The 27,670-nt window shown below is 39.5% G+C and overlaps 1 protein-coding gene across 1 annotated transcript; it reads right to left on the reverse strand.

The window, feature by feature from the left end:
- Positions 1-507: 507 nt before the first annotated feature.
- LOC111340386 (polycystin-1-like protein 2) lies at positions 508-17,064 on the reverse strand. The gene is made up of 13 exons (XM_022947229.2): positions 16,813-17,064; positions 14,390-16,664; positions 13,364-14,189; positions 11,921-12,497; positions 11,615-11,821; positions 11,359-11,484; positions 10,606-10,830; positions 10,284-10,526; positions 9,299-9,868; positions 8,128-8,358; positions 5,938-7,632; positions 5,582-5,747; positions 508-5,028 (listed from the first exon to the last, which is right to left on the reverse strand). The coding sequence occupies exons 1-13, from the start codon at positions 17,062-17,064 to the stop codon at positions 3,572-3,574; spliced, it is 8,850 nt and encodes a 2,949-aa protein (XP_022802964.2). The 3' UTR covers positions 508-3,571.
- Positions 17,065-27,670: the final 10,606 nt, after the last annotated feature.

Genomic DNA, 27,670 nt, shown 5'->3' on the forward strand with positions numbered 1-27,670 from the left:
CTGTTCGTGAGATAATTATATGCACTTCGCGCAAAAAGTTAGACCGTTGAGTTGCTGAATAAACTTCGCTCTTAAAATAAAGAAAAACTGTCTTGTCCGAAAACTTCTTCATGTTTGACGCAAGAAAAGCCCAAATGAGGAAACAATTGTCTTTTTTGAATGGAGGACCATCATGAACAATTTTACCGACTACACAAGGCAACAAAATAATAATCGAGCATCAGCCGCAAGGATGAGAAGGCAAATCCCTTTCCTGAATATTGAAACAAGAATATAAAAAAGTGTTTTGTAATAAATGTCCCTTTATCTTTCATATCCTCATATACCGATTAATTTTATAGACGAGAGTCACCAAAAATGAATTACGAGAATAATAATGATATCATCAGATATAAATGCGGTATGATATCAGCGGAGAAGGTTCATTTTATTTTCATTATCCCTGTCGCCAGCAGATGATCATTCTATAGTGTCGCATTTTTCTACTAGGTTGATCATTGACAATCCTTGAAAATAAAACTTAACGATGCTCAATTAGGAACCTTTGTCGGTTTTGTTGTTGTTATTATTATTGTTTTGTTTAATTTAGTCCCTACAGAGTGATCCTTTTATTTCAAATTAGAACTTAATTAAGCTTAAGACTTTCACTTCCAAAATGTATTAGGTATCGATTCTCTGTGCATTCTGCTATACACTCTCAAGGGCGTAGCCAGGGGGGTCCTGGGGTGCCCGTGACCCCCCCCCCCCTTGGTAGGCCTTCTTTTGAACAAACTACCTACAATATTCAGGTGGTGAAAACGCCATGACAATATCTTGGCCTGCCCACTATACTCGCACTGCTCATCCCAAAACTGTAACATTAAGTAAAACATGCACGGCGGGGAGGTCGACATGACAGTCTGGTGAGTAGCCTCTGTGACCCCCCCCCTTTGAAAATGCTGGCTACGCCCCTGACTCTTTTTAGAGAACCCTTTTTTATATAAAAAAAAACCTTCAGGCTGAGATTAACCAAAATTGTATAAACATAGTAAGAACATACCCAGGCTGAGAGTCAGTTAAGAACGGCTCATTTTTTTATTTTAGTGAGAAGTATAAGTAAAGGTAAAAACAAAAAGATAGGAAAACCGTGGTCTAACATGACAATTAACTCAAACACGTGGAGACATTTTTTAACATTAGTGATACGGTTATTGCACGATACATTGAGGAACAACTCTGTTTGTAGTCGAACTTAGTCTGGACACGTCCGAATTGATTAATTACTGTACTACTCAACTCTAACAACATAAGAACGCGAAAAAAATAATGTAGTGAGGTTAGCGACTCGCTTGATCGTTTAACGAGAGGCACCAAGACTATGGACTCTTATCTTTTTTTACTCTTCTCGAGAGCTACTACAGCTTCGACTACCTTGCTTCAGACCTTTTTTTCTTCTCTCTTTCGCGAGAAGTGCCCACGTATTAAAAACAAAAATCACAGACATGTTAGCTGACCGTGGGAGTTTCCATAGTGTATCCGTTTATTTTGCAAAAAGGGGGAAACTGGGTGGCCCTCACCGACGAGCGCCAAGGAACCAATTGAACGCTAACAGTTGCGCACAGGAATCGCGCGCGCAAACAGGATCTTCAGAATGAGCAAAAACCCAAGGTCAGCTTTACCAACACAAACACGACCACCTATGAAACTAATTATTCTCAGCCACAACAAGCGATTAAAATGTCTAACACGGTAATAAGGAAGTCCGCGAACTGAGCCAAGTTCAAGTGCACACAAAAAAATAAAAGATCAAAACAATAAATCTACCAAAACAACACGTAGGCGCAAAAGGCAAGGCTTAACAAAACAAAAAGCTTAACTGAAAAAGTCTCAAAATAACAACTCCCAATTTACTTCACAACAATAAGAACGTTTAGCCTCAGCACATAAAATGAGACGTTCTAATGAAAGAAAAAGTGTACATTTCTTAAATAATTTCAGCTCTTAGAATTTGGTTTCAAATTGAACAATATTCCCACTTTGTAACTTTTCTTTTTCTTTACAACGCTCTAAGTTCTAAGGCAGTCAAAAACGAGTGCCTAAGAGATTTATACTGTAGTAAGCTTTCTAAATGTATTTGCATTTACTTTTATGCTGAAATAGAGTTGATTCCATAGTTCCACGTTAGAAAAAATATAGCTTCCGACCATATCTTCTTCTTACGCTCCACAAATTTCAACATTCTTGAAGGATACTTCATAAATAAATGGAGTACCCTTGATGAATCTGTCAGTGCTTTGAATAGATGTATTTGTGATTTAAGAAATTGGATGATTAGGGATAGGCTCATGATTAATGACGATAAAACTGAGTCGATCTTAATAGAAACTAAACAACAATTAGGTAAGATCAACGATGAATGGAATATTTCCGTAGGTGATTGTGATATTTATCCTAGTTCCTGTGTTAGAAATCTCGGTGCATTGTTTGATAATAACTTGTCAATGTCAACGCACGTAATTAAAATTTGTAACTCCGTGTTTTATCACCTACATAATATTAGGTGGATTAAGAATTATTTATCTCGCGATTCGTTTTTTTATTAACGCTTATTCATGCTTTTATCACTAGTCGTTTAGACTATTGTAATGGACTTTTGTATGGCCTTCCTAAGTCGCAAATAGCCAAATTGCAACGTGTGCAGAATGCTGCGGCTAGACTTGTACTGAGTTTAAGTATGTATTCGCATATTTCTCCTGCGCTTTGTCAACTTCACTGGTTACCAGTACAACATCGTGTTCATTTTAAGATCATAATTTTAACATTTAAAGCTATTCATGGATGGGCGCCTAGGTATATCATTGAACTAATTAACATCAAGCCTAGGTCTGTATATAATCTTAGATCAAATCAAAGTTTATCACTTGACCCTCCTAAGGGGAAAATGCTTGCCACGTTGGGGGACAGATCATTCTCTGCTGCCGCCCCGTACTTATGGAATGCTCTGCCAGCTGAATTACGTGATATTCAATCATTTTCCTTTTTTAAATGTAAGCTGAAAACTTATTTATTTCGTGCAGCTTTCTCTAAGTACCCTGTCTGAAAATTAATTTTATTAGTATTACTAATTAAGTGCCTTATTAAGATCCTAATTCCTAATTAAGATCCTTATTATGGATATTCCATATTATTCTTATTTTTAACATTGTTGATATAATGTACATGTAATTAGTTTTATAAATTTGAATTTACTGTAGTGTTCCAAGTTGTTAAGCGCTGTTGATCATTGAATGAAAATAGCGCTCTAGAAGTTATTGAATTAAATTAAATTAAATTAATAAAAAAAATTGTACGGAAAATTGTAACACAATTCAATCGTTTAGATTTTTGCGTATTGACGAAAAGTCAATCTGAAATATAAAAGACGATCAGCTCTCCAGGATAGGAGATGAAGTTCAAGTTGGTGGGGCTTAGCTAGTTAAATGAACGAGTCTAAATACACGAACAGGCAGTTTTGAGTTCCCATAGCTCTTCAGTCCGTTGAAATGGCAACCATCGGGAGCTAATTAAGTGTCCAGACAGGCATATTATCTCGTTAAAAACGAGATTCAGCATTTTTTGCCTTTTTTAAAGACCCATGACGAATTCTCCTGGAGATGTAACAGCAAAGCAAGTCATCTTCATTCTCGATATCGTTGATCACATTTACGTAACATGCCAGTCTGTCTAAGGCTTTTTCAAGACGCTCAGCTCTCTCTCTTCTGTTTGCGCGCGTCTTTTTACTCGGATGCAGATAACTGTTTATGGCCTTGTTAGAAAACGTGAGCTGCGATTCCTCAGAGGCTCTGTTCAGGGCTCTTATGCCTAAGAAATCTCTGAAGTGCCTCATGATAAATTCCAGCATTTCAAATTCGTTCTGCATTTTGTCATTTTGCCGTTTTACAACTTCGAAAGATTCAATTATGATGGCAATGAGAAGATTTAGAAACAAGAAGTTGGTCAGGATTGTGTAGAGAAAGAATATCACCGCGCAAAGGATCTTGTGCAATCCCATCATTTCTTCCAAGTCGAATTGTCCCAAAAGAACACTGAGTAGTTTTTGCATGGAGCCAATCAGCGTGCTGAACGATTCATAGTTGCTGGCTAACAGAAAATGATAAAGCTGCGAAAACGCCAGAAAGACGATGGTGAATACTATAAAGTATTGCAAGAGTTCTTTGCTTGCGTGTCGCAATGTACAGGAAAGAAGAAATATTCTCCGGTTGAATCTCAACAGTTTGATAAACTTGAGACAAGTGACAAACACTGTTACACCAACCACGTTTTCGAACATAAGCTGCCAAGCTGAGAGGTACTGGAAACTAATGAACTTGGTTGGATTTTGGTGATAAAAGTGCAAAGTCCACTTCCTTAATCCCAGACAGATAAAATAAAACGACAGAGCGATCCAGCAGAGGATCAACACAGCAAGGTCCATCAAATTCCACAGCTCTGTGAAGTACCTTCTCCTTGTTTTGTAAATCTTTTTAGCTTCTCGGTACGTGAAGTAAAGTACAAATAATAAGAAGAAAACTTCACAGGCGAGAATAAACAATTGGAAATCACCCGCGTAACGGTAGAGGCGGTACGCAAGGACCTCTGAGTGTGGGAAGACTCCTCCTGTTGGAAATACCTCCATCAGAAACGTTACCGCACAGAATAGGTTGCTGTTTGGGTTGTAAAGTGTAAACTCGATAAACATGCTTCGTGTGTGGCGATCCAACCAGAGCGCAGTTCTGGAATCCCTGATCTGTCGCAAGGCTTTGTAATAAATGCGAGACAGTTCCAGCACATATCCCCCTCCCGAGTATGTTTTTATACCACCCGTGTAAGGGTAGCCGTCTAAGTCGCTAGCAGAGCTGTATCTCCAGGGACTCGGTGACGAATTCTTAGTATTGTTTGAGAGTGAATCCCAGCCAGTTGCATATGCTTGTTTTTCCTCTGTAGTCATTTCGTACTGTGAAGAACACCTTGAGAAGAAATCTTGTGCTTGGGGTACCACACGACAAGAATCTAAGCACGAGAGAGAGAGAGAGAGAGAGAGAGAGAGAGAGAGAGAGAGAGAGAGAGAGAGAGAGAGAGAGAGAGAGAGAGAGAGAGAGAGAGAGAGAGAGAGAGAGGAGAGAGAGAGAGAAGAGAGAGAGGAGAAGAGAGAGAGAGAGAGAGAGAGAAAAAAGAAGAGAGAGAGAGAGAGAGAGAGAGAGAGAGAGAGAGAGAGAGAGAGAGAGAGAGAGAGAGAGACAACGATAGAATGGTTAAGGGAATTAAAATTCCTACGCGAAATTACTTTCTACTATAATTGGTTTCAGTGAATATTCAGGGAAACGAGAGCTGATATTAACTCGGACAGTGTAATGTTACAAGGTTAGCTCGTCAGGTGTCTCTCATAGATCTCCATTAATGCTGTTATAGCTTTAGTAAGATCCATGAATGAAGAATGTTGTTTTGTATTTCAGTTCTAGAGCTCCGAAAAAAGAAATTAACCTGAAGTCGAGAATGTCAAGAGACGATTTTGTTTACGATAAAAGGGAGAAAACTACTTTCCTTCTGTTTTATATCCTCTCACCTCTTTTCGTCCTGTGCTGCCGCAATCGGGCAATGCCCACTACATGTCCACTTTCCCCTTCAATAAAAGTTGGTGCTTTTCCGGTGTAAAAGTATGATGGCAAATTGTACAATGTCGGAAGCATTGCGAGCTCCATCCAGTCCCACATATCTCTCTGTCGAATGATCTACAAAGAGAAAATAAAAAAAGGACAGTCAGTCGAGTTTGCACAAACAAAGTAACAGACCAGGTCGGGTTCTGTGATGATCCACTGCAAGAGCTGACTTCATCTCAAGGTAAACAACGAAGAGAATATATGATTTGAGATGTTTAAGTTAATGAAAGGCTCTTGGTAAAGAGAGTAAATCAAAATTTACCTCAGTGAATCGCTCCGGCTTAGACTCCCTTGGTTTCCCGCTAAAGCTTTGCTGTAGTAGAACTTTGGCAACAGCGTCATTCTGACGAAAAGCGCTTTGATCTCTGAAGCCATAGGCAATGAGGAGAACAAGTAATGTAAACACTAGAAAGGATCCTATATCAAGCAGTATGGCGTGCATCATACGTTCCTTTTGTGCCCTGTCTCGGGCGCGCTTTATACTATCCTCTGTCGGCACCTCAACAGGAGGTGCTTCAGGACGTTCCCCGAAGTCTTCTTCCGAATCCTGAAGCTGTTCCTGTAACGGTTGCTCGTCGAATTTGAGTTGTGATTTTGGCGAAAATGCGACTTTGCTGGGCTTTTTAAAGATGTAGACGAAAACTACAGCAAAAGCGACAACTTTGAGCGGTTGGCTCACAAAAATATCTTGTGAGAGCGAGAAGAACATGGATATGAGCCATTGTGTGGATTTCTTGAGACCAAACTGGATCCCGTACAGCAGTGTGACCGATGCAGCCGTTAACGAGGTTAATATGACCAAAAACCATCCGACATAGATAAACCACCAAGGCAGTCCTTTCGCACGTGGTGCATATTTCGCAGTTGGTGCATTCGACGACTTCTCAGGGTCGTTTGTGGGTGACTGCCGAGATGGAGAGCATCTTGTTAAAAGAGATCTTATATCAGAGGTTGAATCAGGGGGAGATTCCATTGCCAAAGATACTGAAAGAGCAGGAAAATGAGCAGACCGTAAAGCAGATGCCAAGCTAAATCCTTTATCTTCGTAGTATTTTTGTGGTTCTTGTGGAGAGCATTTGTTTACACTTTGGCTTTGACCAGCGGAGTGGATACAAAGCGCAGAGCCTTCCCTAGATCCGAATTTAACCATAGTGATTTCCGTTTTAATGGACGAGAATCGTTGTCTGGGTTTTGGCTTGAAGCAGCCATGATTTCGTGTAGCCTCAGGGCGGCAGTGTCTAAAAATCTGCACCAAAAGCAAATTGATTGGAAACACGATAAGACTGCTACATATTCCTATGGAAACTTGTTCCCAAGAAAATTCAAAAGGACCGAGCTGAACAGCACTGTAGCGGCCTGTATCACTCTCGTACCACAAGGCGTTGGCCATCATGGTACACAACAGAACTGAGAGGCAGCAAGACACACGCTGAACCCGTGTGAAAGGGGACTGAGGCGGTCGCCACACAACTGAAAACCACAAGTGCGAGTCAGTCAGGTCATTGTAGGCTTTAGTCAAGAACAAACGCCGAAACTCCTTCAATTCCTTGTTGCTTGTTACTGGAAATATTCTATCAATCAGACCATCACCTTCGTCTACCGCAAGCCAGCGTTCGCACACGAAGTACCAGACTCCATCAGTGTCAATTTCACGTATGGATATCTGCTTTACGAACCAAGCTGGATCCTTACCGAAGTTATCGTGCCACATTCGGATGTACAACAGCTCCCCGAGGGTCTCCGAGGTCGTTAAGAGAAACGAGTCGACGCTGCCTCGAGCTAACGTCACTCGATGGCTGCTCCTAAGCAGAAACGCATGACTTTCGCAGTTTTCTCCTGTTATTGTCATGGCAACGTTTGCAGTTGTACCAGCGTGTCTGCGCATGCCAGTACAAATGACTACCTCGTAAGCATGTTCATCTCCTGGTCTGTTGCTCGGGCTCAAAGTTAAGCCTGTCTGTGGGAATAACGATAGAAACAAAATGGGACCATAGCACTTGCTTGACTCGGCCCAGTTCCTTATCTATAAAACCCTGACGTGCCTAATTTACACATTAGCTATCGCCAACTGATAAAGTATCATAACTTCATTGGCTGAATGTGACGTTTATTAATCATCTATCGGCCTGACTTCAAGTGACGCATTATACACCGAATCAAAATATGGCGTCCAATTTGAATTGCCATTGTTCTGGACTGACTAGCCCTCTCACACATGTGATAATCCTTTTGTGTTTCCACGTCAAGACGAGGCTAGTAAGTCCAAAACAATGGTAATTCAAATTGGACGCCATATTTCGATTCGGTGAATAGCGAAAAATGTATCCTTAGCCGAAAAAGAATAACTTGATCTCTCTTTCTAACAACCAGCTGTAATTGCTATGAAGCTAAAACAAATAATTTCCATTTGGTAGCACTCTCAAAAAAGAGCAAGAAAAAAATGGCAAAATACCTTATTTTTATCTTTTTGATCCTGTCGACGAGCCCAGACGAGAATCAAAAAGTACAAACCAAATGTGACACAGAGCACGGAAAGGACTGGGGCATAGTTCGACGGGTCTGATATTCTGCTGGCTATGAGGTTCAGGTCAAGTTTATTGGGAGGAACAAAAACACGGCTTCCAAACCACGTTAAGTGATTACTACGACATTCAACGCGCTCTGGTGTGGTCAGGGAACCAACCTTAAAAAAATAATAATAATAAAAAAAAAACAGAAAAAAGTTTTAAACAAAATCCTGCGGTTATGCTTTTCATTTGATTTAAAGAGTTTGCGATTAACTGAAAGATAGTTCTCCGAGCAGATGATTTGTGACTTACTTAGCTGCGTCAATTTCATAACCTATATCATGGTACTAAAAAAAGAACTAAGAAACGTGTAGATGCAGTCTGTACCACAAGCGTCATGCGCGTTGTTCAATAACTTACAGGCTTTCTGATCAGCATACCTAGACAAACTTGCGCATCCCCACACACATTTTTTGAGACCCTTACTGTCTCCCCTGCCACTCTCATCAGGAGTTCCGCAAGATGCCAAGGATTCATTTGCATTTAACAAAATGGAAAAGGGAAAGGGAGGGTTATTTAAGAACATCACACTTGTTGTTCTGGAGTTGTTCTAGAGAAGTGCGCCAACTAATTATGACTAAGAGTGTACCTCTACAGTTATAAATAGGTCTCTATCTGAATTGGGTTTCGTGATTCACAGCTCATCAGAATGACTGACCTTTTGTAAAGTCTTTTACATCTCGAGAATGCGCAAATTGGCTCATCGGGAAAATAGTGCATATTTGTAATCAGCCATTGCAAACGAATGTAACAACCTCGTAGTGATCTCCAAAAGAGTTTTTCTTCTACCACAATATCAGTTCTCATATTTACTGTCTCGTATTGAAAAGTTATTTTTCACAGAAAATCTCCTAATAATGTCGCCTAACCGAACTAGTCACGGCAATTTGCGTCCGGCTATCGAGATGTCGCCATCGTGATATCCTGACACAAAATAGTACAAGATATGCGGGACCGATGTGCGTCAGTGAGGCCTGATCGCGCCTTTTTCAGGGATAGGGATCAGAGCTGGTGACAATGTTGAGTAACCACCCCTGTCTGCCCCAGCCTGCTTACCTCACAACCATCTGTGGTCCACGCCTGCATTTTCTCGTTCCAATAATAACAGCCGACGGCCATCACGGATACCTGATAGCGTATCCTAGATGTGATAGCTGTAATATCCGTAGCATTACTTTTCGTCTGTAACTTCACACCGAGGTAGAGCCTCTCCGAAGTATTTAAATACTTTCGCGATATGAGTCGCTTTAAAGTGGTGTTACACGAGGCGATAATCCATCGGAAGTCAAAGGTGTCAGTCCTTGGCTTTGAGTTTCTCCTTCCCGTAAAAATTAGTTTGTGGCCGCTCATGACTCCAGTACAGTTTATCGTAAGGTAAAGTGCACTTTTATTATCGGAATCGATCTTGAAGATTGTGATGTTCTCTTTAGCATCGATGATACCAGTCATGTTATTACGATCTTTAATATCTGTTTGGTTCAGCGACAAGAATATAGACACAGGTTCTGCAAGATCCTGGATTTGGATTTCCTTCCCAGAAGTCTCCAAGAACTCAAGCGTCGATACTGGTGTATCAATGGGAGTGGCATCGTTTGAAATGAACGGGGTCTGGGACATGGTTATCACCTACATTAATAAAGTGATTAAGGATTAGGATGTAAATAGCAAGGGTATCCTTAGGGGGTGTCATACATGGGCACCACTTTAGAATGTGATAGCATTTGGTTAGCTCATGCAAGCTGGAGAGGGTCATCTTTGATCTATGACCCCTCCCCAGTCATAACCTTGTAGAACCCTTGCTCACAAAGTGATTTCTCTATAGAATAATTTCAATGTTCCAATGAACTATTCAGACGCAAATCTAAATCAGATATGACGGTGCTTAGAGGTTTTCAGTCACCAACTCAGATTTCGCGCCTATTTTGATACCTGTAAATTTTCGTGGCTGCATTAATCAAACTGCTGCATGAAATAAATTAATGTGCATCTGTGCCACCCGCATATTTGCACACCAATTATGTTGGGTGGTTTTGAAACTAACCTTTGTATTAACTGTGTTAAAAGCACCGAGTCTGTCTTTCTTTAATTCTTCCGGAATTTTAAAAGTGACCACTCCACCGTTCAGCGCCGCGTCATTTATGTCACTGGGAGACTGGCGAGTAAGGGTCATTTTCATCAAGCTTGAGGACACGTGGTTGGGTGGATCTCCATTGCGCTGATAGTCCAATAGTTTTTGTGCAGCATAATTGACACCCTTTAAGGACTTAGTAGTGGCTTGTTCGCACTGAAACAAAGAATTTTATTATCATATAATTTGACTGTTTGGTATAAATGGTTTCTTGAGAGTTCTAATGAAGTTATACCTTCTCCTGGTGGTCTTTATTTCTGGCCTCATTACTATCATCAATCCAGTCTTTGATTTCATCCGAATTCTGTTGGCGTTTTACTTCATTACTTGTAGACACAGATGCTTCCAGGATGATGTTCAAACCACGAATAATGTCCCTGGCCTCGTTCGCTGCTTGGAAGCTCTTGAATTTAATAACCAATGCTTCGGCCATGTTTGAGAGAGCAATTGCACCATCCTCCTTAAAAATGATAACAAAAGAAATGTAGTGAGGTGCACCACCAAAGACGAGATCATCTAATCCATAATACTTGAGAGTCTGAATTGAAGTTACGCTTGATGGCGACAGTGAAACAGCCGGCAGCCCTCTAAGGCGTTAAATTTCAATCGTAGTGATCAAATGTACCACCCGCTTCTGTTTGCTATAAGACCCTTCTGCATGCATGTCTGACTTGTATCCCTGAGGGAAGTTTTTCCGATTTCCTCAGTACTGCAACTTCTCCATAGAGGAAATGCTAGTTCAGCATTTCGTAATGCTTTCTTTGGTTGCCTAATCTATATTTGGGTGAAGGGAGTTTCTCGGAGACTAGGGTTTTTCCCAAGTGCAAAAAGCGGGGAGACTGGGCATTGCTTTCTTCCCCTGCCCCTTCACTTCTTTCCCTTCGTTAAGCCTTTTTCAACTTTGTTTGATTCTTTAAGGGGAAATTTTGCACAGCGTTTGAGCGGAAAAGGATCGAAGCTTACACGGACTAAAAGTAATGCTCCTCACCAGTGCTTCAGGTGATAGTTCAGCGGTTACTCCGATGGCTTGAAGAAGTCCACCTAGAGCTTGTTGGATACTCTGCGGACTACTGCAACACACCTGAGACAGTTCAGCGATCACTGCACGTCGGACCTAAACAAACACGATACACATAAACACGTCCGCATGCCTTAGTGCTAACCCGCAGAATCCAAAATTCAAATTCATGCTTGAATAAGAATTTTGAGGCTTGTGTGAGTGTACAAAGGTTTTCAGTACCAACCTCCACACGGTTACCCATCTCGGTAGAATCAGAGAAGTGTTCCTGAGAAGATACTTGGTTTAAAACCGTGACGACGGTCGTCATCAATTGTGTTGCTTGTTGGAATTCTCCGACCTCGAGAAGTTTCTCCAGCATAGAGTCAGGTCCGCTGACAATTCCTTTCAGAATTGAGCTGACAGAATCAGCCTCGGCACCAAAACTTCTCACCTGCAACAAAACAAATAGTTATTGATTCTTGAATCTTAATTCAAAGAAACAGAGTGTCTTTTTAAAAGCTACTTCTACATGGTCGACATAATAGCACACCTTCGCTTGAAGAGGAACGATTCTGTAGGATCCTAGAGCGTCTGAAATTTTCACAAAAAGGTCCACGTTGTGATCGTTATCGTTCAATCCTGGGGGAAGGAACAATCCATTAGAATACGGCGTCCACCCATAGTACAGCAGCAACGGTCCTTGCTCGGGATTTCCAAGGAAAAACTCGTACTGAAGAGGCATGTCTTCGTCCCTCCAACCCGCGCAGCTGATGATAAACTGCGTCTCGATTACTTGGCCTTCCCAAGGCGATACAAAACATGATCCATTAGTCGGAGACATGTCGGTTATTACCGAATACTGCGCCGAGAAGCCGCTGTTGTTGTTGGTAAAGAGAATCGTGTAAATCCTATTCGAAATCAAGTTCCTAGGATCCAGCAGGAACTGTTTCTCGTAAGAAATTCTGATTAACTGTACACCTATAGAGCGTTTTGAAATCCGCCCGTTTGCTTGGGGAGGTCCGTAAAGTTCCCAAATGCAGGTTGTATTTGTATCGTCTTGGCAACCGACACCATCGAGGATCAGTTCTTTGGAAGGTGTTAGCTTGTGCGCGCAATTTTCCTTGCATCTGCGGGAAAAAGAAGCAGTTAAAGACAATAAAAAGTTTTCTTCGATTATGGAACGCTTGAGAGGAATCACACCAGACTTGCAAATGAGTAGCAGGTAAATCCGCTTTTATGGAGAGATAGAATGTACATAACAGCAGAGAGAGCGGAGGCTATTATCAATTCGGGAAGCTCGAAAACAAGTGCCGGGGGCGCGAGTTAGTAGGGGGGTCTGGGACCGTCTTCCTCGGAAAATTTTCAAATCACCATCTCCGGGGGTTATCTGAAGGCACTAGGCAGGAGTGATGAAACGTTGGGTCGATGAACTGTAATTCGCCAGTTACATTTATTAAATCCTTAAACCAGAGTAGCATCAACCATGTCAGGACCTTTTTTCGTTTCTTTTTTATCCTTTTCATTCTTAATACGTACCGTATATTAAAGCAAGATAAAATGCCGCCCTTGCAAAAAGTGGTGGAGGAGGGCTGAGGCCTCCCCCAGTCCCCACTCTGCCGTTCCTGAACAGTATAAAGGTTATCCAAACGGAATTTACGATAAGCAACGTTTTGAACTTTTAGCTGGGATTGTGATTCACTTAGGATGGCACTGGATTCTTTACTGACGTCATAATTTTATGTAGTTGCATTCATTTGTGAATAGGAAAAATGATACTTTTTCTAGTGAACACGACTTTGAACAGGCCTGAGGATCATGGATTGAATTGATTAAGAGTGAAGCCTTTAAACGATTCTTAAAGTACTTCTGATCGGTTGCCTTGTAGTGTTGCGAGTAGAGAGACCAAGTGATCTAGCACAAGTAAACTAAAGAAATATATCAATCCAACCTCATTGCTTTTTTGATCAAGTTGAACACGATAATTAACACCGACCTGACGCAAAGCGGAAGGAAACTGCCTGACACAACCTCTATACTCTGTGTTGCTTCAGCCTTCCTCGATCCTTTGGTTAGCACAACAACGAACCTATATGTTCTATTGAGATCAAGGTACTTCGGAGGAAACACCAACGCGGGCCCTCTGTTATCAATTGATTCCTTAAAACAAGAGACACTGCGATTGTTGTCACAAAACCACTCAAATGACAAAGAACTTTTGCCTCGGCTGTCGTAAAAATCATTCGGGTCACGTGAAGACGAAGCATTCAAAACGATATCTTGATTCCAAGGCATAACTCTCTTGTTCCCACAGTCTATGACAGCCAGCAGTTTCGGCATGCGCACGCGTAGAAATCCAATTGCAGATTTCGATAGCCCAAGAGGTTTTGCTGTTACTAAGAGGGTAAATTTGTAAAGACCACTCCTGAGGGACTGAGATTCTAGTAAGAGCGCACTCGAAGACAGAACTTCCTTCGACAAGTGGACAACCTTGGTGAGGGCATCGTTCAAAATATTTTCTATCTTCCACTTATATTCTAGTTCTCCGTAATTAGAGCAGTTTATTTTCAAAGAAGAGTAGAGAGAATATTCATTCTCTTGTTCAATCTCAGGGCATTGACTGCTGTTATCACCAGCACCGAGCATGCGTAGTTCATGTATAACACACGGTATTTCACTGATGTAAACCGACCGCTGCACTGAGATATCAGGGCCAACAGCACTGGTCGCTGTAATGGACAAACGATAAATGCCACGCTCGTTGTACTGATGGGCTACCGTCACAAAATCAGGTAACGTTCGTAAAAACCCCACTTGCGCTTCTGAAAGAAAAAGGAATGGCATTCGTTCGTACCAATCTAATATGCTGGACTACGTTAGTTTTAGCAGAAGAAGATCGATCTTTTCTTAACGTTAGTAATGGTACTCAAATATTTTTGCAACATTTGTAAACTCTCATGAGCAACGTTTGATACCGGTTGAAACAAATTCCATGAATTCAAAACATCTGAGGTTTACTCACCAGTATTGTCACCATATTTTAGTGAGTATGTGACGTTGTCTCCTTGGAGAATTTCAAATTTCAAAACCAAGAGGTTAGATGACGTCACAGCTAAGTCTCTGATATGCAAATCTATGAGGCGATACTGGACGGTCACGTGGCCAGATAATACCACATGATCAACTGTAGAGGTAATATTCACTGTGATGAAATATTGTCCCGGGTGATAAAAGGTGTGTGATAAAGTAGATCCAGCTTCTTCTAAGCTTGATCTATCACCCCAGTTCCAAATGAAGCGTACAAGATGAGGATTTGTGACAAGTTCTACTGAGAAGTCGATTGCGTGACCAACCAAACCAACAGAAGCGTGACGAAGTATGATGTCCTTTAGGGAAGGAATCTGATGGCGATCCACTGATGCAGATTTGTAAAAGGTAACACTAGAAGGTCTTATGGACATTACTGCTTCTTCACTGTACGTTGAATACGAAGAAATAACCCCGCTCAAGCTATCGCTCGCATGTAAAGGTGATGTAGATGTTGACATTATTGACGACTGATAGACAAGGCGTGAGGGCGACTCAGTTGCAGTTGCACTTTGCGTGTGGGTCGAATACACAAAGAACTGGACCGTTTTCGTGCGAAAGGACACATCATTACTCGCGTTAACGGTAATGTTCGCGAATCCTGTGTTGACAAAGCGATGGACGATTTTCCTCCCTTTTGAGACAGTTGAATAATTGTCAGACTCTCGGATTTTCCAGGTAAATACTGGAAAATCCCCGCGAAGGAGATGAACGTGAAATTTGCATTTCGTTCCGACCTCGGCCTGTAAAGCACAGTCAGAAGTAATATTTATTCCTTTGACACTGTAAATTGCCCTCAACGAGTGAACAATGTTCAAGTCAGGATAACTATTGGATTTGCACGTTATTCTATATCGTCTATGTAGTGCTCTGCCAAAGCTTTTATACATTGTCACATTGCCTTTGCTGCTGTTGCTGTATCCAGACGCCCGAAGTGTTAACACAGGATCTGCTACAATGTCGCTTCCCCTCCTCCCCTTTAACCCATGTTGTTCAAAGAACAAAGCTGGTGTCCCCCCAGGCCAATTTACTAGACAGGTTATTTTCACAGGCACACCGGCTGGGACTTTCAGGGGGGCATCAATAGACAACGGATTTGGAATAACTTGAACAGTGTGAGGGACGGACGACTTTGAGATCTTATTATAGCAGTGCAGAGTGAAATTCGTCGGGCCTCCTGGTGTAAATACATGACTGATGGTTTTACCCATCTCCCTTGCAGTGTAATCATCTGGGCCAAATTCCCACGTGCATCCGACCTCTGAGCCTTGTGTCGCGTTGGAAACCATACACGTTTCCGCGTTCTCGAACGCAAACGCATTATGACACACGCTCGCTCGTAGACCTTTTATCGACTGACGCACTGACAGAATAATGTTATCACTCTTTCTCTTTTGAGAGACAAGATTGGTTACAGTTACTTTTACGTATACATATCCAAGATAACTGTACGAAGAACTGTACTGGAAAACTCCTCCTTCGGTGGTATTGTTGTTTTCAAGATAGGGAGACTGACGAACTGTCAGACTTGAGTCAGGAATGTACCATTCACACGTTACGTTAGTGCCTTGTTCCACCCTCGCGGTAATGTTTGTTGTGGTATTCACTTTAATGAACTCTTCATACAACAGGCGCACATGTGCCACTGAGTTTTGAACCGTAATTAAAGATCGGAATGCGATCACTTTGTGGGAGCTGATAGCGTTAGCAAAAGTCGTTATTAGAGGATAGAGTCCAACCTTTTCTAAACATGAAACAAAGATGGCAGCTGCCACCCTAATTGAGCCGTACAGTTTTATATCAAAAGACAACTCCAAAGGCTGCGCTCTCGAAAGGTCCACGGAAATATCAAACGTGTTCCGCGCTGGCATAAAATAAACACTTCCATTTTTCCCAGCGGTAATTTGCGTCAGCTCAGCACCTGATGAGTTTCTATAGAAGCCCACAATGTCTCCGACATCTGCAGTAAACCATTGTCCCTTTGGTATGACAATCAAGTTATGCCCTGCTGTAAGATTCGCCTCCACGCTATACACTTTAAGATAGTTACTGCGCCTTTGCCCACAAGGCATGATGGATTTATACCGCCAATGACGTACATCGAAGCATACCTTCTTACAGCGATCGCTGGATGGAACCCATTCCCCGCAGGATGATTTTACTCCTCTGTACCTTGAACAGCTCGTACGGTTCAATTTCGCCCTGTAAATCTTTGAAAAGAAGTGACCGTTGAGGAATTCACTAAAGCACGCATTGAAAACAAAAGTGGCGGGCAAAACAAAACAAGCCAATAGAAACACCGTGGCAAGTATGTGTTTTTTAAAGTAAAAACGCATTGAAAACAGATTGAGAGCTGACCTGCAACTGGATGAGGCCAGGTTTCTCAGCATGTACCTCCCAGGCCTCTACTCTGGTCCTCGACAGAAAATGAAGAGATGGAAATAAATACAGTCCAGCCTCTCCACTCTTGGCATCCGATTGGTTAGTCAGCGGAGGTCCCGTACTTCCTAAAATTTCCCGCGGCACGTCTTTAAGAGAACAAGTAAATAGTAAATAAACAATAGCCGCCGTTTGACGCGAAAATATGTACGGGTATTTGTCCTTGAACATTATCTATTCCAAGATATGTGTACACGTACACGTACATATGTGTACACGTATACAATTGCATCAATGGCCTAATTAATCACAATATGGACTTGACAAACGTAACAAAGGCAATTTTAGATTACCGCGTGTCAAAAGAAATTGGGGGAAGCAAAGATCACAATATCATGCCGTTTCCGATTTTAACTCCCTCAGTCAGACTATCAAAGACTCAAAGAATGTCAATAGTTTTAGACGTAATGTTTTTAAGTTTTTAATATAGCTACTTACGTTTAATTTTTATTTATACTTATTTTTAATATATTTTTGATTTTTAATTTTTTATGCCTTTTTTGTATCCTTTTAATCCCTTTGCAATTTCATTGCTTTCTTGTTTCTACTATATATACCTAGTTTCGAGGTCCTTTTTGAAAACCATATCTGTTATGAAAAAGTTTCCTCAATAAAGATGATTATTATTTATTATTAAGATGCACACAGTTTTCAGAGAGCGAAGCCCGGGGAAAACTGTGAGCTTCGAGGTACAGATAATGTCCAGGGACAAATAACCGCATATATTTTCGCGCCAAAAAAGGTTTCAGTGTTTTTCATCCTTCAAATATTTTGCAACGCGCGTGAAAAAATGTTTCCGAATAGCTTACTGTATGCAGCGTGGTTTCCCTTCTTCTGTAACACCCTCAACACTCTCTCTCATTTGAATTAAATTCAAAATGAAGACATACCGTAGTGGACGTAAGGTTTGAAAATGAGGGAATGTTGCTTGGGTGATATTCTCGGATATTACTCAGTTTCAGCTGAGGGATATTCGGTCACGTGCTGCATTTCGACTAATTACGCGCATTTGATGGATTATAATGTGCTATACTAGTAGTTACAAAAATTAAACAAATTGGTTATTCATGAAGGACGTTTTCTTTCTTTTGTTTCTTTAAATAATATGTTGGACGTGGAAACCACACGATTTTCAAAGTTGGTCTAACTTTGTCGAATTTAGTAAATGGGGCTTTTCAGTTTCTAAGGGAACTTAATCAGTTACTTCGAATTGCTATCCTTGCTACTAATATTCGTTCCCAGACTTCCCCTGCCCGAATATTTCGGCTGCTTAATATATGTTGAGTTATGCACACCATTACGAAGTCGTACCTGGGATTGAGAGTGATACTGTTTGATTTAAGCTGCCCAATGATATAAATGCGGTAACGCCACCTCCATAGAAATTATATGCGTTACAATATAAATAAGTGAGTGGTTCTACAGGAGGACACCAGGTGCCATTTACTTGAAGGAAGGACACTCGGATCTTGCGTGACAGTATGAAGACTGTCAAGTTACCCCGAGAAGCCACGAAAATGATGTTGAACTCGCCAGGAGTGACGTAATGATGTCTGAGGATTGATCCCTCTCGCCAAGTTTTATTGCTCTTTCCATCTCCAAAATCAATGAGATAAAGCAGTGATTTTGACGATGAATTTGATGCTGTCACACTTGATTGTGTGACAGGTGAGGAGACTGATGGCGTCATCTTGGATGTAAATGCTGTGAAAGTTAATCCCTGATATATTTCAACGGATGCTGTAGAAAGGCAGCTGGTGTTGTAAAGCAGAATGTTTCTCGCTGCGGCAGGTGAGCTGCACGGATACTTCATAATCATTGGAAGAAAACTGTCGTTCGCACAGTGACACTCTGTGACATTGAGCACTACAGCCAGAGGAAATCGTGCATGTGCGCAAGTTTCGATACACTTATATGGAGAGAGTGTCGTTGACTTTTGTCTGTGTAAGTTCAACTCATTGTTTTGCTCTTCATAGCAACCCAGGAGCAAATTGTCTAAAAGCGAAACGATAACAACTTCAAACTAAAAGCAACAACAACAAAAACACATAAACAAATAGACAAAACTTATAAAAGCTTACCTGGAGATTCCGGCGGTAAGTGGAAAGTTTCAGGTGACGGGAGACTCACTATCTGTTTCAAAACAATAGCAAACGGAAGCATTTCAAAAGCCAACCAACTGAAATTTTGCCTGCAGTTACCAATTTTTGCACAATTCACACAAAACACAGATAACGAGTTTTTGTGCTGTTGTGTTTCTAAAAGTAACTCGGCACTTTCAGTATAAAATTAATCAGCTCGTACCTCGAAAGCGAGGGCCACGGGAGTGAAGTTGGGTATTTCAGTGTAACTTTCCTAAGGGCTTTTCAATTTCAATTTTATATAATAACCTAGAAAAGTCTCCTAAAACTAATGTACCATAAAATTCGAATGCACGCTCGGAAGAGGTTTCAACAAGAGGATATATGTGCTTATCTTGGTTTCGGCTAATTCTTTCAAAATTTAATAATGAGGTAAATGCAATTGAAAACATGGCTATTCATCGAAACTCAGATGGTGATTACAAGCAATTTTCTTGCTGCGTCAAGTTTTCGTTTGATGAATTGTGGGGTGATATAAAGTAATTATAGGGAAATGTTTTCAACGTGGATTTATTTAATGACTATCCAGTTAAGAAGTGAAACGATGAAACACATCTGCACCTTTTTTTAATCAAATAGCAGAGTATTCCTCTGTTACTGGTTTATAAAATTTATGACAAGAAAACCTCACAAGAAGGAGTATAACAGCTCGAATATTTCGTCATTTGATTAGCTTTGTTGTTGTTGTTGTTTTTTTTTCATAAAAATTTTGCTCCGATCTAGTAATCTTTTCAGTTATGGCGGTTTGCTATTGCGTTGTTCCTAAGGTTGAGTTGTTTGATTGACACAAGATAATGAATAGGATCTTTAAAGCGACATAGGTTTTGAAAAGGTTCATGCAATATTGAGTACTTTAGTCTCGTTGGGACAAGTTTTAAAGAGTCGACAATTTTACGGAAGAAATTGCAGGATTTGTTCCAATTGTAAATTTTTAAAGGCTAAAAAATGGAAAATTCCCAACAAAAGGCCTTTTTCATTTGAGCTCTCGATTTACCAGAACAAATTATTTCTTTAAATGGTCTAACTTCACGTACAAATTAGTTTCTAAAAACGGAAACCACCCATGAGTTATTACAGAGGTGTTTTATACAATCAAGAAGAAAACAACAAAAAAATTAAACATTTAGATGTATATCATAAAAGTTCATGACGTCTTCAAACTTGTCTAGACCCTCCAGCAAGTTGATTACATAAAAGCAAAGCCTGTTTTTATTCTAGAACACAATTCGAGAACCGTTCTCGAATAATTTTCATTACAAGGTGTATTGAAGTTGTTCCGCCTCAGATCTCGATTCGGCACAAAATCTTTTAACACTTCGCTGGGTTATTACGTAGGTAAACTGATAGAAAATATTGCTCTAACCAGATAGTTTCGAGTTTACCGGGACAATAAACGCAAGTTTTTGGCTAATATGACCAAAACATGGATAATGGCGCTATCATTTCGAAAATGATCGAAGTGTACGCATGCTTTCTTATTACCAACATCGACGTACCTCTGTGACATGACCACGATTTTATATATAGCTATCGTCAACTAACTTTTAGCAAACTTTTTGCTGATTAACCACCAAAAATGTCGATTGCAGGAGTCAAAAGATTGACATTTATGGTATCCAATCACACTCACAGAGTAGGCTTTTTGGATGATCGAATCACGTCCAAATTGTATACCAGTTGGTAACATTAAATACACACATTTTCATTGGCAGATTGATCAGAAATAAGTCACTTACATGACCAGTTCTCCACTTGAAATTTTCATTCGTCTTTTAAAGAATAACTATCGAGTTGTTTGCAAGAACTGACAATAATCTGAAACCTTATCTGTACAGCCGATTTTACTGCGAGCTGTGTCAAATTATATAATCCACTAAGAAATGTTAAAGATCATGTATTGTCCATGTATGGGTGGCCTAAATCTTGAAGCTTATCCCTTACTTCATCACGGAAAAGAATTTAAAGACTTCTCCAGTTCAAGTTGGAAAATTGCGCAAGCCCGAAACCAGTACTCAAACACGAACTCGAACAGAAATTAGATTCAATTTATCCTCAATTTCTGCACGCTTTGACCTAACTTTCTGATACAAAGTTGTCGGTAGATAGGACTTGGCCTGCGTGCGGAAAGAAATTATGACAATGTACTGTAAATATCAATACCAGGGTTAAAATTTACCTCGCGGACTAACTTTTTTTGAATTTCAGACGAAGCGAAGCGAATTCAAATAGTGAGGCTGGAAACTGGTACTTAAAAGAGCGACTGTCGTCCCTGGGGAACGTTTCGCCTTCGATTCTTGTAATGGACGTCAATTTAGAGATTGGTTAATTTAATAAGGCGAACATATTCGTGGTATGATTAGAACTGGGCGGCTTACCTGATGAAAAATCTGAAAGCTTGTGAGAAAAAAACTCAAACAACAAGCGTACATCTTTGTTGATAATTTGAAGCGTGTTTCTCCTCTGTCGCTATCAATGCGGTGCCGTCGTCAGGCAGTTTTCAATTGAACTGTTTTTCAACGAGGTATGTTTAGTCAACTTTTCATCCGGTCTTCATATAATCGTCAACACGACCTGCGGTGGAACTCAATTACCTACGATTGTGAAAAGGTGTAAAGAATAGACAAGCAATTACCTTTATCAATCAAAGTACAAAAGCTGAAGCCAGAAATTCATTACTCACAGCAGAATTTAATTCCCTAATGTGTCACGTAAAATACGAAACTTATGAACACCCTACGTTGATATCCAATCGGATTCAAATATTACTAATGTCAAATGTTTTCGTAAAAGTAATATTAGATTTTAAGGTATAAAAAGAAAGCTATAAAACTGATCTGTCAAAATGATAAAGTTTCCTTTGAAAAGATGGTTGATTGAACTGTTTAAACTGTTTGTCATGCTGACCAGCTTTTTTTTCTCCCTTAATTGCCTGTGAAAAAGCAATTTAAACAAAATTATTATTTCTTTGATCAAAGGAAATAACCAAAACTACTTTTGGGAGGAAGTTATGCAAATCAAAACAGGGTTCTTTTTCAGAGAAATCGACTTACTTTCTCTACAATCTATTTTCTCAAGAAGTTTCTGGAGTTTTTGAATAACATTGATTGTCTTTGACTATTACTTGTTTTAAGCAAATTTAATACGTTACAGTTTACGTTTGTCTTAAACAGAGGTCGTAGAAGTAAAACTTACCGTGGATACGTTGTTCTAAAAGCAAAAATTTTTTGGTCGTGCAACTTTAATGGTAGAAAAAGGATTGCATGTCCAGGCGACGGCAAGGGTTATGATCTAAATATTTTCATAATTTGATTTTCATCGAGATCAGAACAGAAAAATTTAATTTTTTTTTTCATCCATGACAAGGGAACGTTAATTGAAATTTTCTAAACTTCACGTTCACAGCTAGGAAACTGTGCTAATATTCGGCTTTATGCTTAAACAGTGCGACAATTTGCGCAGTGATGTTTAGCGACTACGGACGTCATTTGATTTTAAACCGTGTTTTAAGCGTGGTAATCCATACGAGATGAATTAAGAAACATTTACAATTATTGCCAGAGATAAAGAGCTGTGATTAAGCAGTATTTTAAAAACAATTTCCACAAATTTTTAATCTCTTTAAGACCCGGAGGTGTTACTGAATGCTTTTCTTGTTCTTTTGCAATCGTAGTTTGATTTAAAGTGATTGCGTTCCTGCAGGGATCTTGGATTACCCTCAGACGGATATATAGAAGGACGGTAGTGAAAGATGAACAAGCCTTTCTTTCAGTAACGATGAAGCTTGCGTTTACCTCAGTGAGGTATGCACTAGGAACTCTAACGTCGATTTTGTTGAAGACATTGAAAAAGAGCATTTTTTGAGCATAATTTTTCAGTTTATACGCTGGATTTTATATATATGAGCTACCTATTGACTATGCAATCGCATTGTTAATGGTGTGGTTCTTTGTTACGAGATTATGTTGCAATAAAAAACAGCGTTTTGTTTGCTGAAATCGAAGAATATCCAAACGAAGTATTGATTTCCCTATTTAAAGTCGACAAAATGTAAATCAGGAGAGAGACGTGTTTGCTCTCTTACGACATATACTAAGTGTTGTCATGGCAATAAGTTCCCAGAAATTTTTTGATTTAGAAAAGGTTTTGAATTCAAATTTGCAATGATTTCGAAGATGAAACGACAGATGGTACAAAATTTATACTCGGCCGGCAATTTTTACAGATGTCTAAGGGATTTCGAAATCAGGAACATAAGTTCACCGATTTTGTACTCGTAAGACTCACACCTGACTCCGTCACTCAGTTTAGTCATGTTAGCTATGTCCTCGCGAAAGCTCGTTTTAAAAAAAAAAAGGGAAGATAGGAAAATCTTGTAATCAATGTCAGGAAATATAACCAATTCTTTTCAATATTAATTGAAAGAATTTCTTTTGTGCTGATATTGTTGGTACATCTTGAACTCTGGTTTACCACTGACCCTAGAAGTCGGTTTCCAATTAGTAACTGTGTTTTTTTCCTCTTCTCTCAAGTCACCCAGGTACATATATGAGTGTGAATCCAGGGTATATCTGTTAGTAGCTTCGATTTGCATTCTACTATAAATTGAGATAAACCCTGAATAGGTCATTCTCAACCAGTCAATTTAGAAATTTCCATGATCGTGTAGCAGGACTGGTCTTGCCTTGCAAAACATTTCTGCGGTCGAAGGATAGATCATTATTTGGCCTTTACAAATGAGTCATCAATTTTCTTCACTTGACGTCTCAGTTCTTTTGAGTCTGGACGTGACCTTTTAAGTCCAATGACGGTGATTAACTGAATATTTATTACATATTATTTTCGGGTTCAATCTGGAATCATGGTTAGGTTGTAATACGATGAAATAGGAACGATTTTCTTTTCGGAGTCGAACATTATCCGTGAGTTTCATTGAAATATTCTAACTGTAGCGTTATTCAAGTTAAAACACGTACCTGATTATATTCGGCAGCTGTACCTACCAGTACAGTGAGTCGCACTGAAATTTTACGTGAGGAGTTCTATCTTAATTTTCTCCTCCGTGCTTCTAAGTTATCGTTTGAGGCCATTACAACAAACGGCCTGATTAATTAAGTGCCCAAGTCATTTGAAATTCATAGCCATTTGGCATAAATTTGATGTAACAGTTGGCCATGAGCAATTGAACTCGGATTTGCCATGGATACTAAAGATGTACGGTAATACTGAACTTACGTGTGCCTGCAGTGATCTTTCTTACTGTTGTGGACTCCATCCGAACGAACTACAAGTCTTCATGCTGAAACGTGAGGCGAGGAACAAGTGTAAACCAGGAATCTGTTCATGGATTAATTTCCTTGAAAACGAAAACGCTAAAAAAAAAAACTTTAATGGAGTTCGGGATCAGATTCTTTCGTCAAAATCTTTGTTGCCCGCGAACGACTGTTATCATCACAGTTTACAATTAGTCTTTTCTTCTCTCTTGATGATATGGCCCGTGCATTTTTTCAAATTGGTCATTTTTCGGTTGAGAGGACAGAAAACGCGAGAAAAGTAATAATGAAGTGTCCATCATTGTCTAAAAAAGAGCGAAGTTTAAACAGTACATAACATGGCGTCTTTGAGTGTCTTACTTTTAAGATTAATTTGGCCAAACTTAGCTAATGACCTCAGGGCATGGCATGACCCATCTTAATAAAGACTTATGTGTTATGTATTAGGGCTCTTGTGCACGAAAGTTGTCATCTCTGTACGTTATATACTGTGCTTGCCTATACACCTTTTTTTTTTTAACAGATGTTCTGTTGTTAGGATTTTTATTCTTTTTCTTTTATTTTTTAAAATTATTTTACTTATGATAGCTTCAGCAGAAAGATCTTTCTCATTCACAATCAAAACTTTTCTGAATTAAGCGGAGAAGGGCATTAATTTTTTAGGTCAAACTAAGATCAGTGAACAAGTCTCTTGGTTTTCTCTCATTGTTTAAAACAGCTGTACTGACTCAGGTTTAATCACGATTTTTTTACGACAATGGAATCGAAGTGATAGTAGCTCTGATTTTGCTCACTTTCTCAATTATCTAATCCCGTAAGAAGTGAAAAACAGAAATGTATTGTTTATAGCTTCTGCGATGTCCTCGCTTTGGAATGCAAACGATTGAAGTAGCAGTCAAGAATTTCAGTTTTTTTACGTTTGCTGTCAGTTGTCGCAAAAGTCATGTGAAACTTTCCAAAAAGTAGTGTTTGAAACATTTTCATCCGCTAAATTCAGTTACTACCTAGCTAATTGTGCCAAGGTTATCTGTTAGGCTTAGGTAAGGAGGTATACCACAGTGAAATTGGATTTTCATGAAAAAAAAGAAAAAAGAAAAAATATGTTAAATGGTAATGTACTTACTCACGAATAGCCAAAGAGCTTAAGAACTCGTTTCAAGGGCTCAGGGTTTGCGAGTTTGAAAGCTGCGTGTTGGTTTTTGTGGATGAACAAAAATCGAATAAACTGGACAAAACCCTGGAGCAACGACGAAAACGGCGAACAGAAAAAGCTTACCGTTTTCTATCACGTATTATGGCCTGCAGGTCCTAGGTTCAAACTTCTGCGACTGAAGACGAGTGTTCTTATAACTTCCTTTTCGTTCTTGGGTTAAACGTGTCCGAGAGTTCAGATCCCTTTTATACTCTAACACTGCGATTCAGGCAATCTATCAAATCGGCGCAATTACATGTTACTTGGTTAATAAATTGCGGTTCTCTCTGGCTGAGATCACGAAATACAGGTTAAGGTTGCGGATCCAACAACTTCCTAATGCTGTGGCTAGCCTTTGCATCTATTAAGTCCAAATCCCCACAGATGTTCTAAGTTTTTTTTCTCTCAGTCAAATGCGGGATCATTGCTTTTATTACTTGAGTGCCTGAGTGATCAAAAGACAATGGTATGAAAGACAAATAAATACGACAGAAACATCCTTGAAACTAATTCCATTACCTTTCTTATTAGGATTTCTCTTTGTTTTCAATGCACTGGCAAATGACGCAGGTCAACATAAAATTTAGCTATCATTCTTTTTTACATAAATCATTAATCTTTAAGTCAAAGCTTTCGGGCCCACTTACCATTAAGCTCAGCTCAAGGCATCCTCGTTAAACATGCATCGAGTCATTATTTACATCTCAATGTTTCTGACATTAAGTAAAATTTGTACATGCTTTTTTTTAAGTTTCCATAGTATTTAAGGGAAACGTGAGGAATGGCAAGCCCAATATTTCCAGTTTCATTATGTGTTTTTATTAATACTTGTAAAAAAACGCAGCACAGTAATTCATTATCCTTTCAAACTCTTACTATGTTTAAGTGATATCAAACAGTACATTTTCTTCAGGTGTACTTAAAAAGCAGTCTTACACTTTCCTGTTTTTTTTCTTGCGTATTTAGTAAGTAAACCTCTTTCAGGCGGCTGGTGTGCCGGTTGCTAATGTCTGCGACTAAGATGTTATCCGAGAAATGAATATTCGGCCGAAAAGCAAAGCGACGAGGGAAGATGTGGAAATTTTGAGGGCAATCTGTCAGCCAAGGACTTTACAGTATCAGCGGGACATACCAGCGAGCCAGGAGGGGGGGTTTATTTATTTTATAATCCTTCCATCAATTTTTTGTATCGCGTGTTGACAGCAAATGTTGTTGACTCTTTTGTACTTTTCGGAACAGCATCTGAGTTAAGCGTTTTCATGACACTACCACTGAACCCTACTATACTGGTTCTTTTTTCTTTTTTTTCATGTTAATTAAGAGATGAAAAAATGAAACTCTTCAGTTGGCTTTGCTTAATTCTTTTCGACGGAAATAATCAGAGGACAAATATCGATGTAAACATGGGTTATTGCGTAATAAGTGTCCGGTGATTTTGTACCTCGTGACGTTAAGTAGCCAATAGAGTCGCGCGAAAATTAATGGTGGGTTCTAACTTGGAGTATCTTTGTGAGGCTTGGAGAAAAAAGTTTGTTATGCTATAATATAAAGACATACATACATACATACATACATACATACATACATCTTTATTTAACAATGCAGGTTAGAAGGATCGGCAACACCGAAGTCATGATGTGGACCTGCCTAACTACAAATTAAATACAATCACAATAAAATATATAATAAAAATTGGAAAAACTGAGTGAAATTGCTTCTTAAATACAATTCTAATTAAATAAGTTAAATACAAATCAATATTAAATTTACAATTAAAAATACAGAAAGTCATAGTGTTTCATTGAAACACAGCAGGAACCTTTGGCAAAATTTATGCTATTGAGAAGATGCTTGTTAGCCTTAAGCTTAATCTTAAACAATCTTAAGTTAGCACATTCCTTGACATGATGGGGAAGAAGATTCCATACCAAGGTGGCCCTGTGTTTAAAAGAAGACCTGCCAATTTCAGATCTTGGTCTTGGCCCTTCTAAATTTAGAGAATTTCTTAAGCTGTAATTCGTTTTTGCCCAAGAAATTAAAATATTTAGACCCTCGGTATTTAAGCTATGATAGGATTGATAGGTCAGAACCAGCAGTCTTTTAACATTATACAAAGAAATGGGATTCCATTGCCTCAATTTCTTGATCTCATCAGCTGGGGTGGTCATAGGTAG

This window comes from Stylophora pistillata, chromosome 10, assembly GCF_964205215.1.
Source record: "Stylophora pistillata chromosome 10, jaStyPist1.2, whole genome shotgun sequence".
Classification (NCBI taxonomy): Eukaryota; Metazoa; Cnidaria; class Anthozoa; order Scleractinia; family Pocilloporidae; genus Stylophora; species Stylophora pistillata.

What these genes read in the sequence shown, in the direction of transcription:
- LOC111340386 (XM_022947229.2), bottom strand. Translation starts at nt 17,064, where the DNA reads ATGTTCAAGGACAAATACCCGTACATATTTTCGCGTCAAACGGCGGCT. An exon ending in ATAAAGACCACCAGGAGAAG is followed by an intron (nt 10,527 to 10,605) that starts GTATAACTTCAT and finishes TCTTTGTTTCAG; the next exon opens with TGCGAACAAGCCACTACTAA. An exon ending in GGACCACAGATGGTTGTGAG is followed by an intron (nt 8,359 to 9,298) that starts GTAAGCAGGCTG and finishes TATTTTTTTAAG; the next exon opens with GTTGGTTCCCTGACCACACC.